Source organism: Heteronotia binoei, chromosome 5 (genome assembly GCF_032191835.1).
Source record: "Heteronotia binoei isolate CCM8104 ecotype False Entrance Well chromosome 5, APGP_CSIRO_Hbin_v1, whole genome shotgun sequence".
In the NCBI taxonomy this organism is placed as follows: domain Eukaryota; kingdom Metazoa; phylum Chordata; class Lepidosauria; order Squamata; family Gekkonidae; genus Heteronotia; species Heteronotia binoei.
The window spans coordinates 29,504,596-29,531,641 of NC_083227.1; the positions used below are offsets into that span (position 1 = coordinate 29,504,596).

At 46.0% G+C, this 27,046-nt stretch overlaps 2 protein-coding genes across 3 annotated transcripts in view; one reads left to right on the forward strand and one right to left on the reverse strand.

Moving 5' to 3' along the window:
* Positions 1 to 27,046, reverse strand: part of LOC132571225 (zinc finger protein 709-like) — a 1,224,940-nt gene that overhangs the window by 576,569 nt on the left and 621,325 nt on the right. The window lies entirely within an intron of this gene.
* Positions 862 to 25,387, forward strand: LOC132571259 (zinc finger protein 883-like). 2 transcript variants are annotated; one of them, XM_060238008.1, is made up of 5 exons: positions 862 to 909; positions 2,967 to 3,558; positions 6,963 to 7,080; positions 7,577 to 7,789; positions 23,248 to 25,387. In XM_060238008.1, the coding sequence occupies exons 2-5, from the start codon at positions 3,157 to 3,159 to the stop codon at positions 24,621 to 24,623; spliced, it is 2,109 nt and encodes a 702-aa protein (XP_060093991.1). In that variant the 5' UTR covers positions 862 to 909; positions 2,967 to 3,156; the 3' UTR covers positions 24,624 to 25,387. The 2 variants fall into 2 exon arrangements, with proteins under 2 accessions (XP_060093991.1, XP_060093992.1); XM_060238009.1 differs by lacking the exon at positions 862 to 909 and adding an exon at positions 2,102 to 2,269.

Here is a 27,046-nt window from a genome sequence, read left to right on the forward strand (position 1 = left end):
GGCCTTATGCAACAAATGTTATGCTATGGCTAGATTCAAAAGGGGAAAAGAAAAGAAAAACAAGTGCAGAGTTCATTCATTCTGTTAAGGTGATCCTCCAGCCACCACAGTGACTCCAAACACCTGGCCTCAGAAAGGGTAAAGCACCGTCTTTTTTACAGGGAGGCAAAAGTTCTCAATGATTATCAGAGAATTTGTGTTTGTGTGTGTGTGTGTGGGGGGGGGTATTCCTCATAATCTATAGTCCAGTTAAAAATAAGCACTGTACAGGTTGACTCTTGTCTGCTGGATTATTATTATTATTGAATCGCCTCATCCTGGCCAATGCCAGGCTCTACAACATGTGTACAAAACACGTGCACAACAGAAAATACACACAAAAGCAATAAAATTGATGAATTATAAGCAGTTGCAACCAATGTTCCCTCTAAGCTGCAGAGTCTTGTGGGCAAAAATTCTATTTTGTGAGCTACTGGCATTAAAACTGTGAGCTACTGCATAAATTATTGTGCTCTGGGGCCATTTCTTCCTGAGCTAAGACAAAACGGTGTGAGCTGGAGGCTAAAAATCTGTGAGCTAGCTCATGCAAACTCCACTTAGAGGGAACACTGATTGCAACCCAATGAGCATTCTCTATATTTGTGCTGTAATTCTGCTTTCTAGGCAGAATTTCTTTTAGAGTCACAGGAGAGGTCTTTCCCGTGGAAGCAGCGCTTCCCTCTCCCAGGTGGGTCCCTTTTTCGTTTATGGTGGTGAGCGTGGAGATGCTCACCAAGTGTTAAGGTGAAAGAGTTTGCAGTCCTAGAGAGGCACACAAAGGGGGGGGAGAGCATTCATTGCAGATGCGGCCTCTGTGCTTCCGGGACAGCTGCTGTTCTAATGCTTGCGGAGCAGGGGGGGGGGGATCTGGTGAGTCTAAGGGGGCTGGAGGGGGGAGACAGACCTATGGGGCGGAGGTCTGCAAATTGCAATGCAAGGCCCACAGCGGAGAGGGAGGCGGGCGGGGTGCAGCAGGGAATTGCAGGGAGAAGTTCTCCCCACACACACACTTCACCCCGTCCCTCTTCTTGCACCTGGAAGAGCCACTGGAGCAAAAGCAAAGGACTCGACCTCCTCCCACCCAATGCAACTGGGTCCTCCTCTTTTGCACTTTGAGAAGTTGATGTGGGCGGGTCAGAGCCCCCCCCCCCCCGCTTTTCCCTTTGGAAATCCTGGTCCCCTAAACTGGTGTAGATCGAAGAGGGCAGCCGTGTTGATCTGAAGCAGTTGAACAAAGCAGGAATCCTTGCACCTTTTAAGACCAACCAAGTTTTATTGAGAACTTAAGCTTTCATGTGCTCTGTAAGCACACTTCATCAGATCAGGGGATCAGGTACTGTGGGCTGAAATACATGCAGTTTGTTGTTTAAGAGTGCAAACTGGCTGTGGTCACATGATAAAGCAGTGTGGCTTGGCCATTTGGTCAGGATAGCCATAAAAGGTAATAAAGTTCCCTGCCAATTGGTGTTTTTGCAAATCGCAGAAGGACATGTATTTGCTAGTTTTATGCTACCTAATTTACTTATACAATCTATACATTATAAACATCATTCTAGTCTGCCGTTAGAAAACAAGAATACATAAAATGAACATAGGTTAGGTATATGTAATGAGATGATTAGCTAATATCTCTTATTTGAGTATGTCAATATAAAACATTATTCTGATACACTATTATAAAAGAGAAATGCATTGGAATACTGTGGATATATAGCTATACTCACTGAGAGTGGGTTTCGCATATGTAATAAGATTAAAAAACCAATATCCCTATTCAGTCCTGGGGAGGGGTTTGTTCCAAGTTTCATAATAATTCGTAATTCAGCAATTTCTCCATTCTGTTCTTGAAGTTTCTTTGCAGTAAAGCAGCTACCTTGAAGCTGATTCCAAGGGGGGGGGGGTTGCAATCATGAAAATTCCCTTGCACTAGTGGGGGGGGGCAGGCGGGCGGGCAGTCCTCCTCCTCCTCCTCCAAGCTGGGCTCATAGCTCCCTGTTTCTCTCCCTCCCCTCCTTCCTGGGAGGTTCCCCTTTGCAGCCCAGCCCCTCTACCCGCCTCCTTCCCTTCCCTTCCCTCCCCCAGGCAGCCACCGCTTTCCCAGGTTCGCTCGCTTCCTCTTCCCCCTTCCGGCCTCGCTGCTTTTCTTCTCCAACCTGTCTTTTCTGCCGCTGTCTCCTGCTCCAGTTCCCCACCTTTCTTTGGGCAGCCGCTGGCTCTGGGCCCTCCCCGGGTAAGCATGTGTGGGGGGTGGGGGGGAGCTGCTGTTTTCTCCAAGCCCTGGTTGAGCAAGGATGCACTAAAAGGAATGGTGAGGGGAGCGTCTGGAAGCAGGGCCCGGATCTAGGTGGGAGGGTGGAGGGAGAGGGGGTGCTTGCTCTGAGGCAGGGGTGGCCAAACTGGCTCGGGAGCCACATGTGGCTCTTTCGAACATATTGTGTGGCTCTTGAAGCCCCCACCACCCTGCTGGCCAGCTTGGAGAAGGCATTTCTTTCTTTAAATCACTTCTCCAAGCCAAACCAGCCGATGGCTTGGAGAACGTATTTAAAGTTAAAGTTGCTTTCTTTCTGCCTCTCCCTCCCCCATCTATTTGGCTTCTTTCCTTACAGCTCTCAAATATCTGATGTTCATGTCTTGTGGCTCTCAAACATCTGATGTTTATTCTGTGTGGCTTTTACGTTAAGTTTGGCCACCCCTGCTCTGCAGCAAGCAAAGAGAGGACTGAGAGCCAGTTTTGGGTAGTGGTTAAGTGTGCCGACTTTTTTCTGGGAGAACCGGATTTGATTCCCCACTCATAAGAACATAAGAGAAGCCATGTTGGATCAGGCCAATGGCCCATCCAGTCCAACACTCTGTGTCACACAGTGGCAAAAAAATTTATATATACACTCTTTCTGAGTCTTACAGTTGGCTTTTCTTTTTCTCTTCAGGAAGGAGCTCCAGGCGATAGTGGGAAGCACCTGCTTTGGCCTCCGCTCTTGTTGCTAGCATTAGAACTTGTGGCCAGGAAAGACCCACCCAACTTGGGGGTTCTCAGCAGCAGAAGTCTCCGGCCTAGGAGCAAAAGAGGCAGAAGAGCAAGGAGAACCTTTTCCTCTGTGGCAGATAGTGCTCAGGCACATGCATATGGTAGGCAAGAAAGCCTCTGAAGCTGGAATGGGACTACGGAAAAACTTGGGTGCCAGGGAACTGTGGGAGAAAACAAGGCCAAGAAGCTTTCTGGGCAAGGATGCCCTTGACTTGGAGGCGCAGCGCCAACTGTTCAGGCGATTCCGTTACCGGGAGGCTGAGGGCCCCCGAGATGCATGCAGCCGCCTCCACCAACTTTGCAACCATTGGCTGAAGCCCGAAAAGCACAGCAAGAAGGAGATGCTGGACCTGGTGATCCTGGAGCAGTTCCTGGCCATCCTGCCCCCGGAGATGGAGAGCTGGGTGAGGGAATGCAGGCCGGAGACCAGTTCCCAGGCGGTGGCCCTGGCAGAAGGATTCCTCCTGAGCCAGGCAGAGAAAGAGAAAGAGCAGGTGAGTCAGGTTCATCAAGACAAGGCAAAAGTATCTGAGAACTGTTAGGGCGGTATATATATTCTCTTTATTATATTATAGCCAGTTTGGTGTAGTGGTTAAGTGTGTGGACTCTTATCTGGGAGAACCAGGTTTGATTCCCCACTCCTCCACTTGCACCTGCTGGGATGGCCTTGGGTCAGCCATAGCTCTGGCAGAGGTTGTCCTTGAAAGGGCAGCTGCTGTGAGAGCCCTCTCAGCCCCACCCACCTCACAGGGTGTCTGTTGAGGGGGAGGAAGGTAAAGGAGATTGTGAGCCGCTCTGAGACTCTTTGGAGTGGAGGGCGGGATATAAATCCAATATCTTCTTCTTCATCTTCTTTATATGAATATGCCAACTATTTGAAGGAGCTGGGGATGTTTAGCCTGGAGAGGAGGCGGCTGAGGTGATATGATCACCATCTTCAGGTACTTGAAGGGCTGTCATATAGAGGATGGTGTGGAATTGTTTTCTGTGGCCCCAGAAGGTAGGAGCAGAACCAATGGGTTGAAATTAAATCAAATGAGTTTCCGGCTCAACATCAGGAAGAACTTCCTGACAGTTAGAGCGATTCCTCAGTGGAACAGGCTTCCTCGGGAGATGGTGGGCTCTCCTTGCTTGGAGGTTTTTAAACAGAGGCTAGATGCATATCTGACAGCGATGAAGCTCCTGTGAATTTAGGGGGAAGTGTTTGTGGGTTTCCTGCAGTGTGCAGGGGGTTGGACTAGATGACCCTGGAGGTCCCTTCCAACTCTATGATTCTCTGATTAATCCTCCTTATGGGGCAACATCCCTTCACTCAACAGGTGCAGGATATTCCACCGCTTCTTCTATGGCAGAGTCTGTAGTTGAGTCCAGTTTAAAGTAATAACATTCAGCACACTTATTTGCTTAAGTAACATTGGACATTGTTTAAAAACTATATACAGTGAAGTAAACAGTAATCTGAGAGAGAAAACATGTTTATGTTACAAACAGTAGCAGTTACTTCCAATGTTCTCTCTAAGCCAGGGGCGACCAAATTGTGACTCAGGAGCCACATGTGGCTCTTTCACATATATTGTGTGGCTCTTGAAGCCCCCACTGTCCCGTTGGCCAGCTTGGAGACAGTGTTTCTCTCTTTAAATCACTTCTCCAAGCCAAGCCAGCCAGAGGCTTGGAGAAGGTATGTAAAGTTAAAGATGCTTTCTTTTCACTTCTCCTCCCCCCCCCCCCCATCTGTTTGCCTTCCTTCCCATCTTGCGGCTCTCAAACATCTGACATTTATTCGATGTAGCTCGTACTTTAAGCAAGTTTGGCCATCCCTTATCTAAGCTGTGGAGTCTTGTGTGCTATTCTGCTTTGTGAGCTAGTGGCATTAAAGTTGTGAGCTACTGGCATTAAAGTTGTGAGCTGCCGCATATTCTGCCGCCTTGAGTCTTTGTAGAATAGGTGGGATAAAAGGAAGTCCTTCTTCACCCAAAGGGTGATTAACTTGTTGAATTCACTGCCACAGGAGGTGGATGGAGGCAGCTACAAGCATAGACAGCTTCAAGAGGGGAATGGATAAGCATATGGAGCAGTGGTCCCATATGTGGCTATTAGCCACAGTTTATTGTTGGAACTCTCTGGGGCAGTGATGCTCTGTATTCTGGTGCTTGGGGGGAGCACAATGGAAGGGCTTCTAGCCCCACTGGTGGATCTCTTGATACCACTTGGGTTTGGGGGTTTTTGGCCACTGTGTGACACAGAGTGTTGGACTGGATGGGCCATTGGCCTGATCCAACATGGCTTCTCTTATGTTCTTAAGTAATAAATAAATAAATTTGTTGGCTTTAGGGCCATTTTTCCTGAGCTGAAATGAAAATGTGTGAGCTGAAGGCTAAAAAACTGTGAGCTAGCTCACACTAACTCAGCTTAGAGGGAACACTGGTTACTTCTTTTCAACTGACATTAAAAGAATGATCGCACACAGGAGAGAAGGGGCCAGTTCAACAGCAGCAGATAAACAAACTGACACCACACAATATGTCAAGCCCCCTTTCCACCTACAATTACTCTTTCTATTCAAATTAGGCTACACAGTAAAGTATTCCAACAACAACTTCAGTCTTTTCCCAAAGTATCTCTGCCCCTTTCTTGTGCAGATGAGATTTCCCTCCCTCTCTAGGCTGCCTCTTCCAGGGGTCAAATGCTGCATGGGGCATTTGAGTGCTTTCCTTTCCCTTCTGGGTTGTGATCCAAGATGTGAGGGAAGCCCAAACCAGATTTTAGCCCCAGTGATAGCAAAAGAAGCAGAAGACCGCAAATTTATACCCCGCCCTTTGCTCTAAATCAGAGTCTCAGAGCGGCTTACAATCTCCTTTATCTTCTTCCCCACAACAGACACCCTGTGAGGTAGAGATGTGAAGGCCCAGAAAAAACCTGAAAAAAAATTTTCCCCGTTTTTTTTTCCTGAAGCCTTTTTTGTTTTTTTCCGAAAAATTGAAAAGAAGAAATGAAAAGAAAAAAAATTGATTATGGAACGTTTTATTTTAACATGATGAATAAAATATTTTAAGAGAAGGTGTTCAAATATTCTCCAAATCATTTCTAAAAAAAAATGTATGGTATCAGATGGTTTTAATTTTTGTGCATTGAGGACAAGCAAGTCCTAGATCATGCCCATTCATTGAAACTTAGTCCTACACTTCTCCCCTCTTCAATTCTTTTTATGAGAATTCTTTTTTTATTTTTATTTAATACTGTGGAGAGGAAATATGAATAATGGTTACTTCTGGATTTTTAAAAATTGTTTTGTGGAGGTTTTTTTGTCTGTTCCACATAAACTAGCAAACAGTTCAGGAGATTGTTGCTCCATTTGTTACAATAACAAATAAATATTATTTAAAAAGTAAATTCTGTTTGTAATAATTCTTTGTATACACTATATTTTTAATATGCTAGTTGTGATAATTTCATGCCAAGTAAAATTGTCCATAGTCATATTTTCTGTTCCTAAAGTAACAGAATGACTTTCAATATGGAAGAGAAAAAAAAAGTGCTAATGTAGCATTTTTTTTTTCAATTTTTCTGAAAATTTCCTTTTTTTTCTGGAAAAAAATGGGAAAAAACGGGGGGGGGGGGGGTCCAAGCTTCAAAATTTCTGGAAATAGGTGAGTGGGACTGAGAGAGCTCTTACAGCAGCTGCCTTTCAAGGACAACGCCTACGAGAGCTATGGCTAACCCAAGGCCATTCCAACAGGTGCAGGTGGAGGAGTGGGGAAACAAACCTGGTTCTCCCGAATAAGAGTCCACACACTTAATCACTACACCAAACTGGCTCTCTTAAAAGGGGGCGAAGGGGGGCAGAATCCTCATCTTTCTTCCTCTGACTCCTCTCTTTGTCCCCTGTGTGGTGTTTCAGGTGTGTGGACCATTCATGGAGATGTTTGCTGAATCAGAAAAGAATCTGGCAAAGACCTGCCAGAATCCACAGTTCAGGGCCCTCAAGCAGGATGATCCAAGTTGGGAAACCTCACCAGGTAAATATTCCTTGTGCCTGAACAGCTCTAACAGCCACGAGATAAATATTATGTCTCTGTTTTTTGTTCCAAGATGCTTGAAGCTCATTACTGCTATTTCTAGTCAAGGGGTAGCCAACTTGCTTAATATAAGAGCCACATAGAATAAACAACATGTTTGAGAGCCGCATGACATGGATGTCAGATGTTTGAGAGCCACAAGACAAGAAGGGACTGGGAGGGAGGAAAGCAAATAAATGGGGGGAAGGAGGAGGGAAGGAGAGGTGGAAAGAAAGCAACTTTAACTTCAAATACTTTCGCCAAGCCACCAACTGCCTTGGCTAGGAGAAATGATTTAAAGAGAGAAATGCCATCTCCAAGCTGGCCGAAAAGGATGGTGGGTGCTTTGAGAGCCACACAATATGTGTAAAAGAGCCACATGTGGCTCCTGAGCCACAGTTTGGCCAACCCTGTTCTAGTCTTTTGAAAGAATGGATTGACTTTCTTTTCCTCCCAGGCTTTGGAACACCACTTCCCGAGTCCTCTCCTCTTTCTTCTGTCGTGGGAGCAGCCATGATGCAGCCAGCAGAGACCAAGGAAGAAGGTCCCGTGACCTTTGAGGAGGTGGATGTGGACTTCACCAGGGAAGAGTGGGAGCTGCTGGATCCGGGCCAGAGGGTCTTGGCCATGGAAGTCATGCTGGAGAATTTTGCGAATGTGGCCTCTGTGGGTAAGGATCTCTTTCACTTTAGTGGATGGATGCCGAACGGAATTCATCTCCCTGACTGTTGTTAGCAATCGGCACACTCTGAGGGTTTTGTGAAGCAGGAGTTGACGGCCAGCCAGTGTGCCAAGCAGGATCCCCTCTAAGCTGAGTTCGTGTGAGCTAGCTCACAATTTTTTTAGCCTCCAGCTCACACATTTTTTGTCTCATCTCAGGAAAAATGGCCTAGAGCAGGGGTGGCCAACGGTAGCTCCTCAGATCTTTTTTGCTTACAGCTCCCATCAGCCCCAGCCAGCATGGCCAATGGCTGGGGCTGATGGGAGTTGTAGGCAAAAAAAAACATCTGGAGAGCTACCGTTAGCCACCCCTGCCCTAGAGCAAACTAATTTATGCAGTAGCTGACAACTTCAGTGCCAGTAGCTCACAGCTTTGATGCCAGTAGCTTACAAAGTAGAATTTTTGCTCACAAGACTCCGCAGCTTAGAGGGAACGTTGGTGTCCAGCATGGAACCTGAACTCTGCCTTCCTGAGCCCATTTTTTTCTGGCCTGGCTGGGATTTAGAGTCTCATTGTAGGTGGCAGAACTCTTTCCTGATTCAGAGCTTGGGGAGGGGGCATAGACTAGAGCAGGGGTGGAGAACTCATTTGTTATGAGGGCCGGATCTGACATAAATGAGACCTTGTGTGGCCAGGCTGGGCCACGGGTATACCTATTTAAGATTAGGTAACAGAGATATAAACTTTTTAAAAGACACAGACAAACATAATTAAAAATTTTTTCTTTTAAAAAGAAACTTAAAATAAAGCTTAATGCTTAAATGCTTAAGATATTAGCACTTGTTGGCCTTAAAGGTGCTTTCATTGTATCTCTCCCAGGGGATCCAGGGAACTGGGCAAAGGAAGCTCTGGCTCTTTCCCGCCCTCCCCAGGGGACCAGGAGGGGGAGGAGCCTCAACCAATGGAGAAAATCAAAGTTTTGCTCTGTAGCTTCTGTGTGATTGAGCAAACCTTGCAAAGTAAGCTGAGATGCAGAAGGAAGCGAGTGGAAGAAGGAAGCAGACAACAGCTAATTGCTCAGGGGCCTGATTTGGCCCCTGGGCTGCATGTTTGACACCTCTGGACTAGATTGTGGGTTCTCAGTGGTTGCTTCCTGATTAAAGGGTTGGAGCACTTTCCCTATGAAGAAAGGTTTAAAGTGCTTGGGGCTCTTCAGCTTGGAGAAACGTTGACTGAGGGGTGACATGATAGAGGTTTACAAGATTATGCATGGGATAGAGAAGGTAGAGAAGTCCTTTTCTCCCTTTCTCACAATATGAGAACTCGTGGACATCCAATTAAATTGCTAAGCAGTTGGGTTAGAACTGATAGAAGGATTTCACCCAAAGGGTGATTAACATGTGGAATTCACTGCCACAGGAGGTGGCGGTGGCTACAAGCATAGCCAGCTTCAAGAGGGGATTGGATAAACATATGGAGCAGAGGTCCATCAGTGGCTATTAGACACAGCTTATCTTTGGAACTCTCTGTCTGTGGCAGTGTTTCTCTGTATTCTTGGTGCTTGGGGGGCGGGCAACAGTGGGAGGGCTTCTATTGTCCTGGCCCCAATGATGGACCTAATGGCAGCTGTTTTTTTTTACTACTGTGTGACACAAAGTATTAGACTGGATGGGATATTGGCCTGATCCAACATGGCTTCTCTTATGTTCTTGTCTTCCCTCTGGACTGACTCTTGATGGAAGTTGCATTCCTGACTGGCACTTTTGGTCCAAGTTTGCAGCAACATCTGTAAGCATCAGTGGATATTTCCAGGCTTGCTTTCAGGTCTTCCACCTGCTACATACATGTGTAGGGGCAAAATATTTTCTAGAACAACGTTCTTGGCTTCTTTCCTTGTTGTTCCTGACTGAGAAGGAAGGGAGACTCAGGTCAGGCTTCTTTGGAATAATCCTGCATGGAGAAGTCCCAGAGCAATTCACCTGCTTTTGTTTCTTGCAAAGGAGAACTTTTGACTCCCAGACTTGATCTTGGCTCCTGCCAGGAAGAAGAAGAGGACGAAAAGGTGTTTACTCAGATCTCTGGAAACAGTTAATAGAAGCCGGTAGCTACTGAGATGTGGGATCCTCGGAGTTGTGGGACTCCCTCAAAGGGGTGGTGGGATTTCCCTGGTTCTTTTCCACCTTATGCAAGAGAGGAAGACCTATCAGGCTCTGCATCCTCTGAGTGAACATCTTGTTAGCCTATTGAGAGCCAGTTTGGTGTAGAGGTTAAGAGCGCAGACTCTAATCTGGGAGAACTGGGTTTGATTCCCCACTTCTCTACGTGCAGCTGCTGCGGTCAGTCACAAGTTCTTACAGAGCTATTCTCTCAAGAGCAGTTCTCTCAGCTCTCTCAGCCTTGCTTACTACATGGTGTATCTGTTGTGGGCAGGGGAACGGAAAGGACTGTAAGCCGCTCTGAGATTTCCAAGTGAAGGGCAGGGTATACATTCAGTCTCCTCCTCCTCCTCCTCCTTCATCCGGTTCACTTGATACCTTGTCACAGTAGTTTTACAGAGCCAGTCTGGTGTGGTTAAGTGTGCGGACTCTTATCTGGGAGAACTGGGTTTGATTCCCCGCTCCTCCACTTGCAGCTGCTGGAATGGCCTTGGGTCAGCCATAGCTCTCGCAGAGGTTGTCCTTGAAAGGGCAGCTGCTGTGAGAGTCCTCTCAGCCCCACCCACCTCAAAGGGTGTCTTTTGTGGGGGAGGAAGATAAAGGAGATTGTGAGCTGCTCTGAGACTCTGAGATTTGGAGTGGAGGGTGGAATATAAATCCAATATCATCATCTCCTCCTCCTCCTCCTCCTTCTCCTTCCCCTGCTTCTCCTCTTTCTCCTCCTTCTTCACCTCCTCCTCATCTTCCTTCTCCTCCTCCTCATCTTCCTTCTCCTCCTCCTTCGTCTCCTTCTCATCTTCCTTTTGATACCTTGTCACAGTAGTTTTGTCCGCAGCGTAGTCTGTTTCCCCCTGCTCCAAGAAAACATTCCCTTGCAAGCAGGGTAAGAAGAGGCCTGGTTTCTCAGTTAAGAAGGAAAGATCTGTGCAATGTCGTATGGAATAGACACCCTCTTGTCATCTGAATTGAAGGGCACACTGCTGCCGAGGAGGCGCTCTGTGCCAATTCCTAAGATATGACCCAGCTTTGCTTTTCATAGAATCATAGAGTTGGAAGGGACCTCCAGGGTCATCTAGTCCAACCCCCTACACAATGCAGGAAACTCACAAATACCGCCCCCTAAATTCACAGGATCTTCATTGCTGTCAGATAGCCATCTAGCCTCTGTTTAAAAACCTCCAAGGAAGGAGAGCCCACCACCTCCCAAGGAAGCCTGTTCCACTGAGGAACTGCTCTAACGATCAGGAAGTTCTTCCTCATGTTGATCTGGAAACTCTTTATCAGCCCCTCCAGATGCCTGCCATAGGTGAAGGTAGCTAAGGGTTTGCATCGTAGTGGCACTTCCCAACCCGGCCTGTATCAGTCTAAGAACATAAGAGAAGCCATGTTGGATCACGCCAGTGGCCCATCCAGTTCAACACTCTGTGTCACACACAATGGCCAAAACCCAAGTGCCGTCAGGAGGTCCACGAACTGGGCCAGACCTCCAGAAGCCCTCCCACAGTTGTCCTCCAAGCACCAAGGATACAGAGCATCACTTCCCTAGAAGTAGTGTTATATCTATACATTTTGGCTAGTAGCCACTGATGGACCTCTGCTCCATCTGTTTCTGCGGTCCTTTCTCGAAGCTGGCTATTCTTGTAGCCGCCACCACTTGCTTTGATAGTGAATTCCACATTTTAGGGATGGAAACAGGGCCGGCATGTGGGAGTAGGCCAACTAGATGGCCACTTAGGGGTGCCACAGGGCTGGGGCGCCAAGAGGCATTCCCTCTCCCTCTGCATCCAGTACCACTAACTTCCCGACCTCGCAGAGGCTTGCAAAGCCTCGACAAGGTTGGGAAGAAAGTGGGCACGCTCAGAGCCGCTGGCTCTGTGTACACTCGCTCCCCGCCCCCTGACCATGCTGAATCAGAGACTCAGGGTGGCTCACAATCTCCTATATCTCCTTCCCCCACAACAGACACCCTGTGAGGTGGGTGGGGCTGAGAGGGTTCTCACAGCAGCTGCCCTTTCAAGGACAATTCCTGCGTTAGCTATGGCTAACCCAAAGCCATTCCAGCAGCTGTAAGTGGAGGAGTAGGAAAAATCCCATGCATAGTTATAGGATGGGGGAGACTTGTCTTAGCAGTGGTATGTGCGAAAAGGATCTAGGGGTCTTAGTGGACCAAACGCTGAACATGAGTCAACAGTGTGATGCGGTGGCTAAAAAGGCAAATGTATCAACAGAAGTATAGTGTCCGGATCACTTGATGTGATAGTATCACTTTACTCTGCTCTGGTAAGACCTCACCTGGAGTATTGTGTTCAGTTTTGGGTACCACATTTTAAGAAGGATATAGACAAGTTGGAACAGGTCCAGAGGAGGGTGACGAAGATGGTGAGGGGTCTGGAGACTGAGTCCTATGAGGAAAGGTTGAAGGAGATGGGGATGTTTAACCTGGAGAGGAGGCAGCTGAGAGGTGATATGATCACCATCTTAAGGTATTTGAAGGGCTGTCATAGAGAGGATGGTGTGGAATTGTTTTCTGTGGCCCCAGAAGGTAGGACCAGAACCAGTGAGTTGAAATTAAATCAAAAGAGTTTCCGGCTCAACATTAGGAAGAACTTCCTGACCATTAGAGCGATTCCTCAGTGGAATAGGCTTCCTCAGGAGGTGGTGGGCTCTCCTTCCTTGGAGGTTTTTAAACAGAGGCTAGATGGCCATCTGACAGCGATGAAGATCCTGTGAATTTGGGGTAGGTATTTGTGGGTTTCCTGCATTGTTCAGGGGGTTGGACTAGATGACCCTGGAAGTTCCTTCTGTAATTCTATGAGTGGGGAATCAAACCCAGTTCTCCCTGATAAGAGTCCGCACACTTAACCACTACACCAGACTGGCTTTATATTGGCTTTATTTGATTTATATCCCACCCTCCCTGCCGAAGTAGGCTCAGGGCAGCTCACAATTCATAATAATAAAATATTAATATAAATACATTATACTAAAAATGACAGGTGCTGTTTCAGTACAAATAAATAGGGTTGGACTAGATGACCCTGGAGGTCCCTTCCTACTATTATTATATGAAATAAGTAGGCGGCAATCAAATAATCTTAACAAGCACTGTTCACGTCTAGTGGTCTCGGCAATGGCATAGCACAGGGGTGGCCAACGGTAGCTCTCCAGATGTTTTTGCCTACAACTCCCATCAGCCCCAGCCATTGGCCATGCTGACTGGGGCTGATGGGAGTTGTAGGCAAAAGAATATCTGGAGAGCTACCCTTGGCCACCCCTGGTATAGCAGGTTTGGTGGTGCAATAATTTTTTCTGGTTCCACAGTTAACAGTCAAAAGCAAGATGTAATATCATGGTCTTACAGGCCTTGTGGAACTAGATGGTGGCTCAGTGGTAGAGCATCTGCTTGGTAAGCAGAAGGTCCCAGGTTCTATCCCCGGCATCTCCAACTAAAAAGGGTCCAGGCAAATAGATGTGAAAAACCTAAGCTTGAGACCCTCGAGAGCTGCTGCCAATCTGAGTAGGCAATACTGACTTTGATGGACTGAGGGTCTGATTCAGTATAACAAAGCTTCATATATTCATATGACAAGATCCTGCAAGGCTCTTCTGGAAATTTATTCCACCAATAATGGGCGGCAACAAAGAAGGCTCTTGCACCATGTTGTTTTGAGTCTTGCCTCTCTTGGACCGGGGCTCAACTACAGATTTTGAGCTCCTGATCGAAGTACTCTCTGGGGAACATATGGGGAAAGGCAGTCCCTAAGGTAAACAGGTCCAAGTCCATATAGGACTTTAAAGGTAATAACCAGCACCTTGTAGCAAATCTGGTATGCCACAGGCAGCCAGCGCAGTGCTCGTAGCCCAGGCTGTATGTGCTCCTACATGGAAGGCCCCAACAGCAATCTGGCTGTCACATTCTGCACTAACTGCAGTTTCCAGATTTGGGACAAAGGCAGCCCCATGTAGAAGGTATTGCAGTAGTCCAGTCTCAGAGTGACCGTAGCATGGAACGCAGTTCCCAGATTGCTGCACTCGAGGAAGGGAGCCAGCTGTCTTACCCGCCTTAATAAGCATATTACCAATACCATTAAATCAAACCACGGTATGTAGTGTTTCCATAACAAAGTTTAGAATCTTGAATTGTTGTATTTGTCCTATCAGCTTCAGTTACAGGTTATAGGTTGTCCTATCAGCTTCGGTTGCAGGCTCCTTGATCAACCACAACCAATTATCCCATTTATAATCAAGTTCCTGGGGTGGGAAATGGTGTCATTTTAGGAGCACAAAACTACACCGTCCAACTGGCTTCCCAGCAATGACTGCCAATTCATTTGGGACCAATCCTGTTGACATCTTGGAGCAACTTAGGCTGCCCACGATAATTACACCCCAAGTGCTTCTACCATCCATGCCATCTTAAATGATTGACTTAATGTATTGGTTTAATTGTTTTAACTATTTTGATGTTTTATTGTTGGTTTTAATGTTTTAGCTTGTTGGAATTCGCCCTGAGCCGTTCGCAGGAAAGGGTGGGCTATAAATGTACAAAATTAAAATAAATAAATAAACAAATTGTGCAGTTGAGGCTCCTAAGAGAAGAAGATGATGATGATATTGGATTTATATCCTGTCCTCCACTCCGAAGAGTCTCAGAGCGGCTCACAATCTCCTTTACCTTCCTCCCCAACAACAGACACTCTGTGAGGTGGGTGGGGCTGGAGAGGGCTCTCCCAGCAGCTGCCCTTTCAAGGACAACCTCTGCCAGAGCTATGGCTGACCCAAGGCCATGCTAGCAGGTGCAAGTGGAGGAGTGGGGAATCAAACCCGGTTCTCCCAGATAAGAGTCCCCACTTAACCACTACAAAAGGGTATGAGAAGGAAAGGGCAGCTCATAAAGAACATAAGAGAAGCCATACTGGATCATGCCAAAGGCCCATCCAGTCCAACACGCTGTGTCACAGAGTGGCCAAAAAAATCAGGCGCCACCTCCTGTTCTGATGGGGAAACACTGCAGGGTTTTGGAAAGGCAATGGAAGTGGGGAGAAATGTAATATCACTGGACCTATTTGGACTCTTATTTATATGGATTGTGTCCTCCGTTTGTTCCAGTAGAAATTTAGGATACTCTGCTTTTGAAGTCTTTCAAGATGGACTTATTTCTATGGTGGACTGTATGTATGATGAATTTCAGTGAGATATACATTTGCTAATATTGTTATTGTACAAATAGATTCTTAGAGTTGGTATACACCAGGGGTGGCCAAACTTGCTTAACATAAGAGCCGCATAGAATAAATGTCATGTCTGAGAGCCACAGGACAGGAATATCAAATGTTTGAGAGCCGTAAAAAAGGAAGGAAGGAAGAAAGAAAGGAAAATAGATGGGGAGGGAGAGGTGGAAAGAAAGCCACTTCAACTTTAAATGCATTTTCCAAGCCATTGGCTGGCTTGGCTTGAAGAAGTGATTTAAAGAAACAAATGAGAGCCAGTTTGGTGTAGTTGTTAAGTGCGCGGACTCTTATCTGGGAGAGTCGGGTTTGATTCCCCACTCCTCCACTTGCACCTGCTGGATGGCCTTGGGTCAGCCATAGCTTTCATAGGAGTTGTCCTTGAAAGGCAGCTGCTGTAAGAGCTCTCTTAGCTCCACCTACCTCACAGGGTGTTTGTTTGGGTGGGAGTGGAAGGTAAAGGAGATTGTGACCACTCTAAGACTCTGAGATTCAGAGTCTAGGGCAGGATATAAGTCCAATATCATCTTCTAAATTCTCCAAGCTGGCTGATGGAGTACTGGGAGCTTCGAGAACCCCGCAACATGTGCAAAAGAGCCAGATGTGGCTCCCGAGCCAGTTTGGCCACCACTGGTATACACTTTGTTCAGTAAAACATGGACACACATTTACAAAAAAAAGTTTTGAATGTTCTTAATGTATAGACAGGATTTTTGTCCTTTCGTGTATGTTGCTTACCATGATCCCAGTTAGTTTATTGATCCCTCTTTATTCCAGCAGGAGACGTCAAGGAGTCAGTTGGGGGATTTAAGGGGTTCTCCCTGGAAAAAGCCCAGAATGAACAGGCCATAGGAGACTTTGGGACTAGAGATGGACCACAGAGCCAGGAAGGAAGCTGTACAGCGAAGAGGGAGGGTAACCCCGTCTCTTTCCAACAAGAGAACTTCCATGTAATCCCAGTCCACAGCGGTCCCCAAAGGACTCATTCAGGAGTGAAGCCATTTATCTGCTCCAAGAGTGAAATGATTTTGTCCATTGGAAGAAAGAGTAATGTATTTTTTCCAAGCTGCATTATAACAAAGGCACGCAAATGGTCTTATTGTGGAAAGGACTTCAGAGACAGACCACAACTTCTTGTACGCAGAAAAATACACACGGCACAAAAGCTTTTTGAATGCTCAGAGTGTGGAAAGAGATTCAGTAGGAACTTCATCCTTCAGCAGCATCAAAGAACCCACACAGGGGTGAAACCTTTCGAATGCTATCAGTGTGGAAAGAGATTCCGTCAGAGTGGAACTCTTCAGCGGCATCGAAGAACCCACAGAGGGGAGAAACCTTTTGAATGCTCAAAGTGTGGAAAGAGATTCAGTCATGGTAGCACTCTTCAGCAACATCAAAGAATCCACAGAGGGGAGAAACCTTTTGAATGCTCAGAGTGTGGGAGGAGATTCTCGTCGTGTGGCAATCTTCAAAAGCATCAAAAGATCCACACGGAGGAGAAATCTTTTGAGTGCTCCGAGTGTGGAAAGAGATTCCATAGGAGCCGCAATCTTCGACTGCACCGAAAAACTCACACAGGGGAGAAACCTTTTACATGCTCAGAATGTGGAAAGAGATTCAGTAGGAACCGTGATCTTCGACAGCATCGAAGAATCCACACAGGGGAGAAACCTTTTGAATGCTCAGAGTGCGGAAAGAGATTCAGGTTGAGTTGCCATCTTCAACAGCATCGAAAAACCCACACAGGGGAGAAACCTTTTGGATGCTCAGAGTGTGGAAAGAGATTCAGTCGGAGTGATGTTTTCCAACAACATCAAAGAACTCACACAGGGGAGAAACCTTTTGAATGTTCAGAGTGTGGTAAAAGATTTGGTCATAGTGGGAATCTTCTACTCCATCGAAGAACCCACACGGGGGAAAAATCTTTTGAATGCTCAGAGTGTGGAAATAAATTCAGTAGGAATTGCACTCTTCAGCGGCATCAAAGAACCCACAGAGGGGAGAAACCTTTTGAATGCTCAGAGTGTGGAAAGAGATTCAGTCGGAGTAGCCACCTTCAGCAGCATCTAAGAACCCACAAAGGGGAGAAACCTTTTCAGTGCTCAGAGTGTGGAAAGAGATTCAGTCAGAGTGGCAGTCTTCGAAAGCATCTAAGAATCCACACAGCAAAGGAAATTTTTGAGTGCTCAGAGCCAGGGCCCAGTGGAGTGGGAAAAGGCCATGCACCCTCTGTTTGTTTCTAATTGGACCTCATTCCATTCTCACCACTCTAACCAGGCAAAAGGACTTCCTAAAGAAAACAGGAAAGCGGAGAGCTAGCACCTGAAAGACCAAGGAAAAAGACAAAGGAAATTTCCATGAACAGAAGTATTCACAGGTTAAAGCTCATTTGGTCAGTCAGACTTTGTGGCATCTCTGCTTCCAGTGGCCCTTCTTGGCTATCCCCCTCCCACCCTTCTGAGCCAGAGAGAAGGGTCAATGGATCTTCTTTCTCATTCCTATCTGACAAAATGAGCTCAGCTCGTCATAGAATCATAGAGTTGGAAGGGACCTCCTGGGTCATCTAGTCCAACCTCCTGCACATTGCAGGAAACTCACAAACACCTCCCCCTAAATTCACAGGATCTTCACTGCTGTCAGATGGCCATCTCTCTCTCTCTCTCTCTCGGCTTGACTTCGCGAACGAAGATTTAAGAAGGGTGCAGTAGTCCACGTCTGCTGCAGGCTCGCTGGTGGCTGACAAGACCAATGAGGGACAGGCAGATCCGGCCACAGTGGCTGCAGGGAAAAGTCTGATTTGGGGTTGGTGCTGTAGCAGTGCGATTCTTCCTCAATCTCCTTTTGTCCTCAAGACCAGCTATGCGTGCGTTCTCAAAGGAAGAGACAGCCTGGTGGATGGTGTGCCTCCATGCTTTGCGATCTGAGGCTAGGTCAGACCACTGGTGATGGTTGATGCGACAGGTGCCAAGGGATTTCTTCAAGGAGTCCTTGTACCTCTTCTTTGGTGCCCCTCTATTTCGATGGCCGGTGGAAAGTTCGCCATACAGAGCAATCTAGCTTCTGTTTAAAAACCTCAAAGGAAGGAGAGCCCACCACCTCCCAAGGAGGAAGCCTGTTCCACTGAGGAACCGTTCTAACGATCAGGAAGTTCTTCCTAATGTTGAGCTGGAAATTATTTTGATTTAATTTCAACCCATTGGTTCTGGTCCTAACTTCTGAGCCCACAGAAAACAATTCCACTTGATCCTCTCTATGACAGCCCTTCAAGTACTTGAAGATGGTGATCATATCGCTTCTCAGCCACCGCCTCTCCAGGCTAAACATCCCGAGAGCTTAAATCCTGGAAAATTGCAGTGGTTTCAAAGGCACTATCAGACTTTTAGAGCAATGGTTCCCAATTTGTGGCAGATGACCTCGGAAGACCAGGGAGATATTGATACAGTTTCTGCAAATCTATCCAGTTTGGACACATTTCTTTCTTCCCTCTGGCTCAAAAAAGTTGGAACTCCCTGTTCTAGGCAGAGTTGCACTAGTAACTTCAAACTATAAAAACATGTAAAGTTTTGAATGTTGTAAGCCGCCCTGAGCCCGCTTGCGGGATAGGGCGGGATATAAATTGAAAAATTAAATAAAATGTGAAATTTTCTTCTGCTGTTGTCAAGTCACTGGTTTCCACTGTCTGGTCTGGGGCTGTTATCAGGTCTGCAAGCAATTGATGCAAGGGAGGGAAGGTCAGAGGTTGCTGAAAGGGTGTGTGAGCGAATGCCTTTCCCCAGCAATAGGTCTCTTTACTGGGTATTAAAAAGACATTCTACATATGCCTCTGTAGTCTCTATGGAGGCTGCATTGTTGCCTTTTAAACGAGCACAGGTGTTGACATGTTAGAGAAGGGGGAGGCTGAAGGTAGGTAGTCATGGTAGATGGGTGGAATTCTATCAGGAGCTCCTTTGCATATTAGGCCACACCCCTCTGAGGTAGCCAATCTTCCAAGTGCTTACAACAAAGAGCCTTGTAAACTCTTGAAGGATTGGCTACATAAGGGGTATGTGGCCTAATATGCAAAGGAGCTCCTGCTAGAATTCCACCCCTGGTGGTAGATAAGGAAGATGTTGACTCAGTGTGCAACTGCAATTAAGAAGGCAAATGCTATGCTGGGGATTATTAGGAAGGGGACTGAAAACAAATCAGCCACCATCATTATCATTATTGTTATTGTCGTCATTATTTGCACTTGATTAATCGCCCCATTCTGGCTTTCTCTGGGCTTTAGGCAGTGTACAACGGAAATCATAAAAACAACATAAAGAAGTAAAATTGCATAGCAAATTCAAGTTTAAAAAAGGAAAATTGCATAGCAAATTCAATTTAAAAGGCTTTTTAAAACCCAGATGACACCCTACAGGTTATTTATCTACATTTGTGGACTACAAGGGCGTTATCTTGGGGGGGGAAGGGATCATAGAGTTGGAAGGGACCTCCAGGCTCATCTAGTCCCAACTCCCTGCACAATGCAGGAAATTCACAAATACCTCCCCCTAAATTCACATTGCTGCATTGCTGTCAGATGGCCATCTAGCCTCTCTGTTTAAAAACCTCGAAGGAAGGAGAGCCCACCACCTCCTGAGGAAGCCTGTTCCACTGAGAAACCGCTCTGTCAGGAAGTTCTTCCTAATGTTGATCAGGAAACTCTTCTGATTTAGTTTCAACCCTTTGGTTCTGGTCCTACCTTCTGGGGCAACAGAAAACGATTCTGCACCATCCTCTGTAAGACAGCTCTTTGAGTACGTGAAGATGGTGATCATATCTCTCAGTTGTCTCCTCTCCAGGCTAAAAATGCCCAGCTTCCTCAGCCTTTCTTTATAGGACTTGGTTTCCAGATATTCTCTGCAATTTCTTGAACCGGAGGTGCTAGTGCTTAACCTGGTACCTATTCTATGTAAAGAGTGTGCTTTGCCACAGAACTACACAGACACAAAGCTACATCTCTCCAATTAACATCTTTGATCTCCCTGCCACAATTACAGAGTGGTGTAAGAAGAACTTTTCTCCCTTTCTCACAATACGAGAAGTCGTGGGCACTCCATGAAATTGCTGAGCAGTCGGGTTAGAACTGATAAAAGGAAGCACTTCTTCACCCAAAGGGTGATTAACGCATGGAATTCACTGCCGCTGGAGATAGTGATGGCTGCCAGCATAGACAGCTTCAAAAGGGGATTGGGTAAACATATGGAGCAGAGGTCCATCAGTGGCTATTAGCCACAACATATTGTTGGAACTCTCTGTCTGGGGCAGTGATGCTCTGCATTCTTGCTGCTTGGGGTGGGGGCAACAGTGTCCTGGCCCCACTGGCGGACCTGGCTTCTAGTGTCCTGGCCCCACTGGTGGACCTCCTGATAGCATCTGGTTTTTTTGGCCACTGTGTGACACAGAGTGTTGGACTAGATGGGCCATTGGCCAGATCCAGCATGGCTTCTCTTATGTTCTTATGAATGAATATGATTCTGAAGGGCCTGCAACATAAACATGCCAGCCATACACAAGACCAAAGTCAAATTCAGCATTTCAAAGAGGATAGCCTTGCTTTCCTGACGTATTTTAAACCTTAATGAAGATTCATGTCCTCCTATTGACAGTCAATTTCACAAAGACCTGGAGCAGCCAGTCAAGAAGCTGATTTAGTATCCCAAGGAACATGCTGAGCAGTTGGGTTAGAACAGATGAAAGAAAATACTTCTTCACCCAAAGGGTGATTAATACGTGCAATTCACTGCCACAGGAGGTGGTGGCAGCTATAAGTATAGCTGGCTTCAAGAGGGGATTGAATAAACGTAGCAGAAGTCATAGAATAGAGCTGGAAGGGACCTCTAGGCTCATCTAGTCCAACCCCCTGCACAATGCAAGTAACTCACAAACACCTCCCCCTAAATTCACAGGATCTTCATTGCTATCAGATGGCCATCTAGCCTCTGTTTAAAAACCTCCAAGGAAGGAGAGCCCACCACCTCCTGATGAAGCCTGTTCCACTGAGGAACCGTTCTAACGGTCAGGAAGTTCTTCCTAATGTTGAGTCGGAAACTCTTCTGATTTAATTTCAACCCATTGGTTCTGGTTCTACCTTCTGGGGCCACAGAAAACAATTCCACACCATCCTCTATATGACAGCCTTTCAAGTACTTAAAGATGGTGATCATATCACCTCTCAGCCACCGCCTCTCCAGGCTAACCATCCCCAGCTCCTTCAACCTTTCCTCATGGGACTTGGTCTCCAGACCCCTCACCATCTTCGTCGCCCTCCTCTGGACCCGTTCCAGCTTGTCTATATCCTTCTTTAAATGTGGTGCCCCAAACTGAACACAATACTCCAGGTGAGGTCTTACCTGAGCAGAGTAAAGCTATACCATCAATGGCTATTAGCCACAGCATATTGTTGGAACTCTGTCTGGGGCAAGTGATGCTCTGTATTCTTAGTGCTTGGGAGGGGCAACTGTGAGGACTTCTAGTGTTTTGGCCCCACTGGTGGACCTCCTGATGGCTCCTGGATTTTTTTGGCCACTGTGTGACAGAGTGTTGGACTGGATGGGCCATTGGCTTCTCTTTTGTTCTTATGTTCAGAAGTAGTGTTAATAGGGAAAAAGGGAGGGTGCAGAGAAGATATCTTGTGTATCAAGGAGGGGGTGATTGCCAGTCAAGGGGCATCTGAACTGAGCCAGATGTGGCACAGACTCTGGGTGATCCCGTGGCCCCCATGGGAGGCAGGAGCACTTCCCCCTACGGCAACAGAATGAGATTGACTGCTATCCCTCTTTCTGCTGGTGGAACATCTCACAGTAAATTGGGAGAGGAGTTATCTTCAAGGCTGGCTTCTCTTTTTGAATGTAAACGCGACCTTTTCATTTTTTTAGGTACCTGAGCTGAATCCTTTTGGTGGACCCCTCTACCTTTTTTGTATGGCAGTGGTAGAGTAATGATGTGCGCATTGCTTTTTTTGGGGGGGGGGGGTAGCAGGAGTCCTGCTCCTTTGCATATTAGGCCACGCTGCCCTGATGTAGCCAAGCCTCCAAGAGCTTACAGGGCTCTTCTCACAGGGCCTACTGTAAGCTCCAGGAGGATTGGCTACATCAGGGGTGTGTGGCCTAATATGCAAAGGAGCAGGACTTTTTTTGTAGCAGGAACTCCTTTGCATATTAGGCCACATACCCCTGATGTAGCCAATCTTCCAAGAGCTTACAGGGCTCTTAGTACAGGGCCTACTATAAACTCCTGGAGGATTGGCTGTGTCAGGGGCGTGTGGCCTAATATACAAAGGCATTCCTGCTACAAACAAAAACCCCTGGATTTGTGTGTTATCCTCTCACCTTGTGGAGTGCCCTTCTGAGGATAGGACAAGTCATTCCCAGTTTGGCAGGGAGGACTTGTCCCTTTGTTGTTTGCAGTTTGTGTCAGGGAAAGAGTAACTCTCCCACAGTAATGATATTTCTCTTTCTCTGCCACAAACATCTGATCAGTCAGTACAGTGGAGGGTGTCACAGGCCATATTCCCAAGGGAGACTTGAACGTGTGTCTAGACTAAAAGTCTTTAAAACTTGTACTCTCTACAAAGGTTAACTTATTTCATAACTCGTGGATATTCAATGAAACTCGTGGACATTCAATGAAATTGCTGAGCTGTTGGGTTAGAACTGGTAAAAGGAAGTCCTTCACCCAAAGGGTGATTAACACGTGGAATTCACTGCCACAGGAGGTGGTGGCGGCTACAAGCATAGCCAGCGTCAAGAGGGGATTGGATAAAAATACGGATCAGAGGTCCATCAGTGGCTATTAGCCACAGCGTATTGTTGGAATGCTCTGTCTGGAGCAGTGATGCTCTGTATTCTTATGTGCTTGGGGGGCACAGTGGGAGGGCTTCTAGCCCCACTGGTGGACCTCCTGATAACACCTGTTTTTTTTGGCCACTGTGTGACACAGAGTGTTGGACTGGATGGGCCATTGGCCTGATCCAACATGGCTTCTCTTATGTTCATTCCCTAATGTTTGTGCTCCATTTTCCCCCACAATGTTCATGATAGGTTTCTCTTTCTTTCAGCAGAAGGTGCCGAAGGAATGCAAACAGAGGAGAAAAAATATAGATGCCCGGAGTGTGGGAAGAACTTCAGTCACAGTCCAAGCCTTGCTTACCACCAAATATTACACACAAGAGAAAAACCATATCAATGCCTTGAGTGTGGAGAAAGCTTCCAAAGTCATATACATCTTATTCCCCATGAAAGAATTCACAGAAGGGAGAAACGATATAATTGCCTGGGGCTTGGGAAAAGCATCAGGAGAAGCCCAAGTCTTATTCCTCATCAGAGAATTCACAGAAGGGAGAAACCATATAATTTCCTGGAGCTTGGGAAAAGTATCTGGAGAAGCCCAAGCCATCAAAGAAGTCACACAGAGGAGAAACCATATATATGCCGGAAGTGTGGAAAAAACTTTGCTACTAGTTCGGAACTTACAACCCATCAAAAAATTCACATCGTGGAGAAACCTTATAAATGCCTGGAGTGTGGGAAAAGCTTCACTCGGAGTGACCAACTTAGTTCCCATCAAAGAAGTCACACAGGAAAAACATATAAATGCTTGGAGTGTGGGAAGAGATTCAAAAGTAGTACACTTCTTACTTGCCATCAAATAATTCACACAGGGGAGAAACCATATAAATGCCTGCAGTGTGGGAAGGACTTCAAGAGAAGTACAAGTCTTACTTCCCATCAAAGAATTCACACAGGGGAGAAACCATATACATGTCTGGACTGTGGGAAGAGCTTCCATCTGAGAAGTAGCGTTACTTTTCATCGAAGAATTCACACAGAAAAAGCATGTAAATGCCTGGAGTGTGGAAAGCTCTTCAAGAGTAAAGGAAATCTTATTTCCCATGAAAGAATTCACACAGGGGAGAAACCATTTAAATGCCTGACTTGTGGAAAGAGCTTCCGTCACAGTTCAGCACTTGTTTACCATAAAAGAATTCATACAATGGAGAAGCAATATCAATGCCTGGAGTGTGGGAAAAGCTTCAGATGTAGTACATATCTTAATTGCCATCAAAGAATCCACACAGGGGAGAAACCATATAAATGTCTGGAGTGTGGGAAAAGCTTCCATCGGAGAAGTAGCTCTACTTTACATCAAAGAATTCACACAGGAGAAAAAGCATATAAATGCCTGGAGTGTGGAAAGCTCTTCAAGAGTAAAGGAAATCTTACTTCCCATGAAAGAATTCACACAGGGGAGAAACCATTTAAATGCCTGACTTGTGGAAGGAGCTTCCGTCACAGTTCAGCACTTGTTTGCCATCATAGAATTCACACAGAGGAAAAACCATATAAATGCCTGGACTGCGGGAAGAACTTTAGGAAGAAGAATCATTTAAATTCCCATCAAAGAATTCACATAGCGGAGAACAAATACAAATGACTGGTGTGTCCGAAAAGCTTCAGTCAGAGTAACAGTCTTGCTTCCCATCAGAGAATTCACACAGGGGAGAAAACATAGAAATGCCTGGGGTGTGGAAAGGCTTTACATGAAAGTAAATTTGAGTAAGAAAGTAGAAAGAAGTGCAGTATATACAATACACAATGCAGTAAAACTGGTTAATTTTTTTCCATGCCTCAATCTGCAATCTGAATCTTGTCTTGAAAATGCCCTTATAAACCATTCTGTTTCATGCTTTTCATGGAATGCTAAAATTGTGGGAGCCTTCTTGACCTCATCGAAAAGGCCATTCCTTCAAGGGGCAGCCACAAGAGAGAATCCTTTTCTATGCATCCCTGTCAGTCTCTCCATTATCTTTGCTAAAACGAGCAAAGTGTTTGCAGGGTATAAAAGCAAGAGTGGCGACTGGTAAAACTTGGTAGGTAACGGCAAGGACTATGAAATGAACCAACAGCCTCTAAAGGAGCAATGTGTATCATATTTGTTTTGTGCCAGACTCTGAAAAATAATCAAATAGCTGCATTCTGTACCAGGTGAGAATTATGACTTTTAAAGAAAGACCCATCTAGAATGCATTGCAGTAGTCTAGCTGCCTGGTTACCATAGCTTTGACTATCACTCTGTGTACTGATTCTTATCTGAGGATTCATGTGACTCTGGTATCCAGGGTTCCCGCCCCCCCCCCCCCCCCTCCGAGGAGAACAGTGTTCTGTGCTTCAATAAACTGTTTTTGTTAAATTACTAAACCTGAGTTCCTTACTGATTCAGCAAGGCCCACTGGGGCAAAAATCGACACAGAGTTTTAACTTGCATTTTCTATTTCCCCACCTGGTATTCAGTCCAGAGAAATATGAGTTTTCAAGAATGAAACTTTCTTTACTTTGAAAGCTTACTGCAAAACTTTTAAGTCCAGGGTGTGACCTCTTTCACTTTCCCAGGGCAAACATGTTATAAAAAAACAACATACCCTCGGTCAGAAGGTCGGACCAGAACCAATGGATTGAAATTAAATCAAAAGAGTTTCTGGCTCAACATTAGGAAGAACTTCCTGACAGTTAGAGCGGTTCCTCGGTGGAACAGGCTTCCTCGGGAGGTGGTGGGCTCTCCTTCCTTGGAGGTTTTTAAACAGATGGCCATCTGACAGCAATGAGCAGCCTGTGAATTTAGGGGGAGGTGTTTGTGAGTTTCTTGCATTGTGCAGGGGGTTGGACTAGATGACCCTTGAGGTCCCTTTCAACTCCATGATTCTGTGATCAGTGTTGAAGTCACTGAAACCAATCTGGCATCACACAAACTGGGATCAGCTGCTTTCTGCAGCTTTTTGCCTCCAGCAAGGTGCAATTCATGCCAAAAATGTAGTGAGGAGGGAGTTCCTATTTGCAAAAAATATCAGATTGGAGGAGGGTTTTAGAGTAGAATCACAGAGTTGGAAGGGACCTCCAGGGTCATCTAGTCCAACCCCCTTTTATGTAGCAGGAGCTCCTTTGCGTATTAGCACCCCCCCCCCCCAATGTAGCCAATCCTCCAAGAGCTTACAGGGCTCTTAGTACAGGTCCTACTGTAAGCTCCAGAAGGATTGGCTATGGCTGCATCAGGGGTGTGTGGCCTACTAATCAAAGGAGTTCCTGCTACAAAAAAAAAGATCTGATTAAAGGTGCAGTCCTATGCATACTTTCTTGAGTTGTCCATTCCTGTTGGTCACCGGGATTTATTGCTGAGCAAATGTGGACAGGATTAGGCTCCGTATTCAGATAAACTCATACGTTACCACTTAACTCAGATGTTTTTCAAGCTTATGAACTACAGCAAGGTGATTCACCAAGAAAAAAAACAAAGAGAGGAGAAAGGCAAAAAGGTTGTGTTTTCCAGGTGATATAATGGATTGCTTTATTAGCAGATATTAGTCCCTGTTCTGAAGAAGAATATACAAAACAAAGTAACAAATCCAGAGTCTTTGTCTTGGATTGGATACTCATCATCGAGACTCAGGACTGTGATTCTCTGGACCAGGAGTGTCAAACTCATTTGTTATGAGGGCTGGATCTGACATAAATGAGACCTTGTTGGGCCGGGCCATATGTGTACCTATTTAAGATTAGGTAGCAAAGATATAAACTTTTATTTATTTATTTATTTATATTAAGATTTATACCCTGCCCTTCTCACCTAAGTGTCTCAGGGCGGCTTACAACATAATAATTCAAACACTTCAGTTTAAAACATTTAAAAATACAATTAAACCATAAATTAATAAAAACAAGACAGGTTTTCCATCCAAGATATTTTTCATTGTCAGTTAATGTCATAGGCCTGCCGGAAGAGGGCTGTCTTACAGGCCCTGCGGAATTGCCCTAGATCCCGCAGGGCCCGCACCTCTTCCGGCAGCTGGTTCCACCAATAAGGTG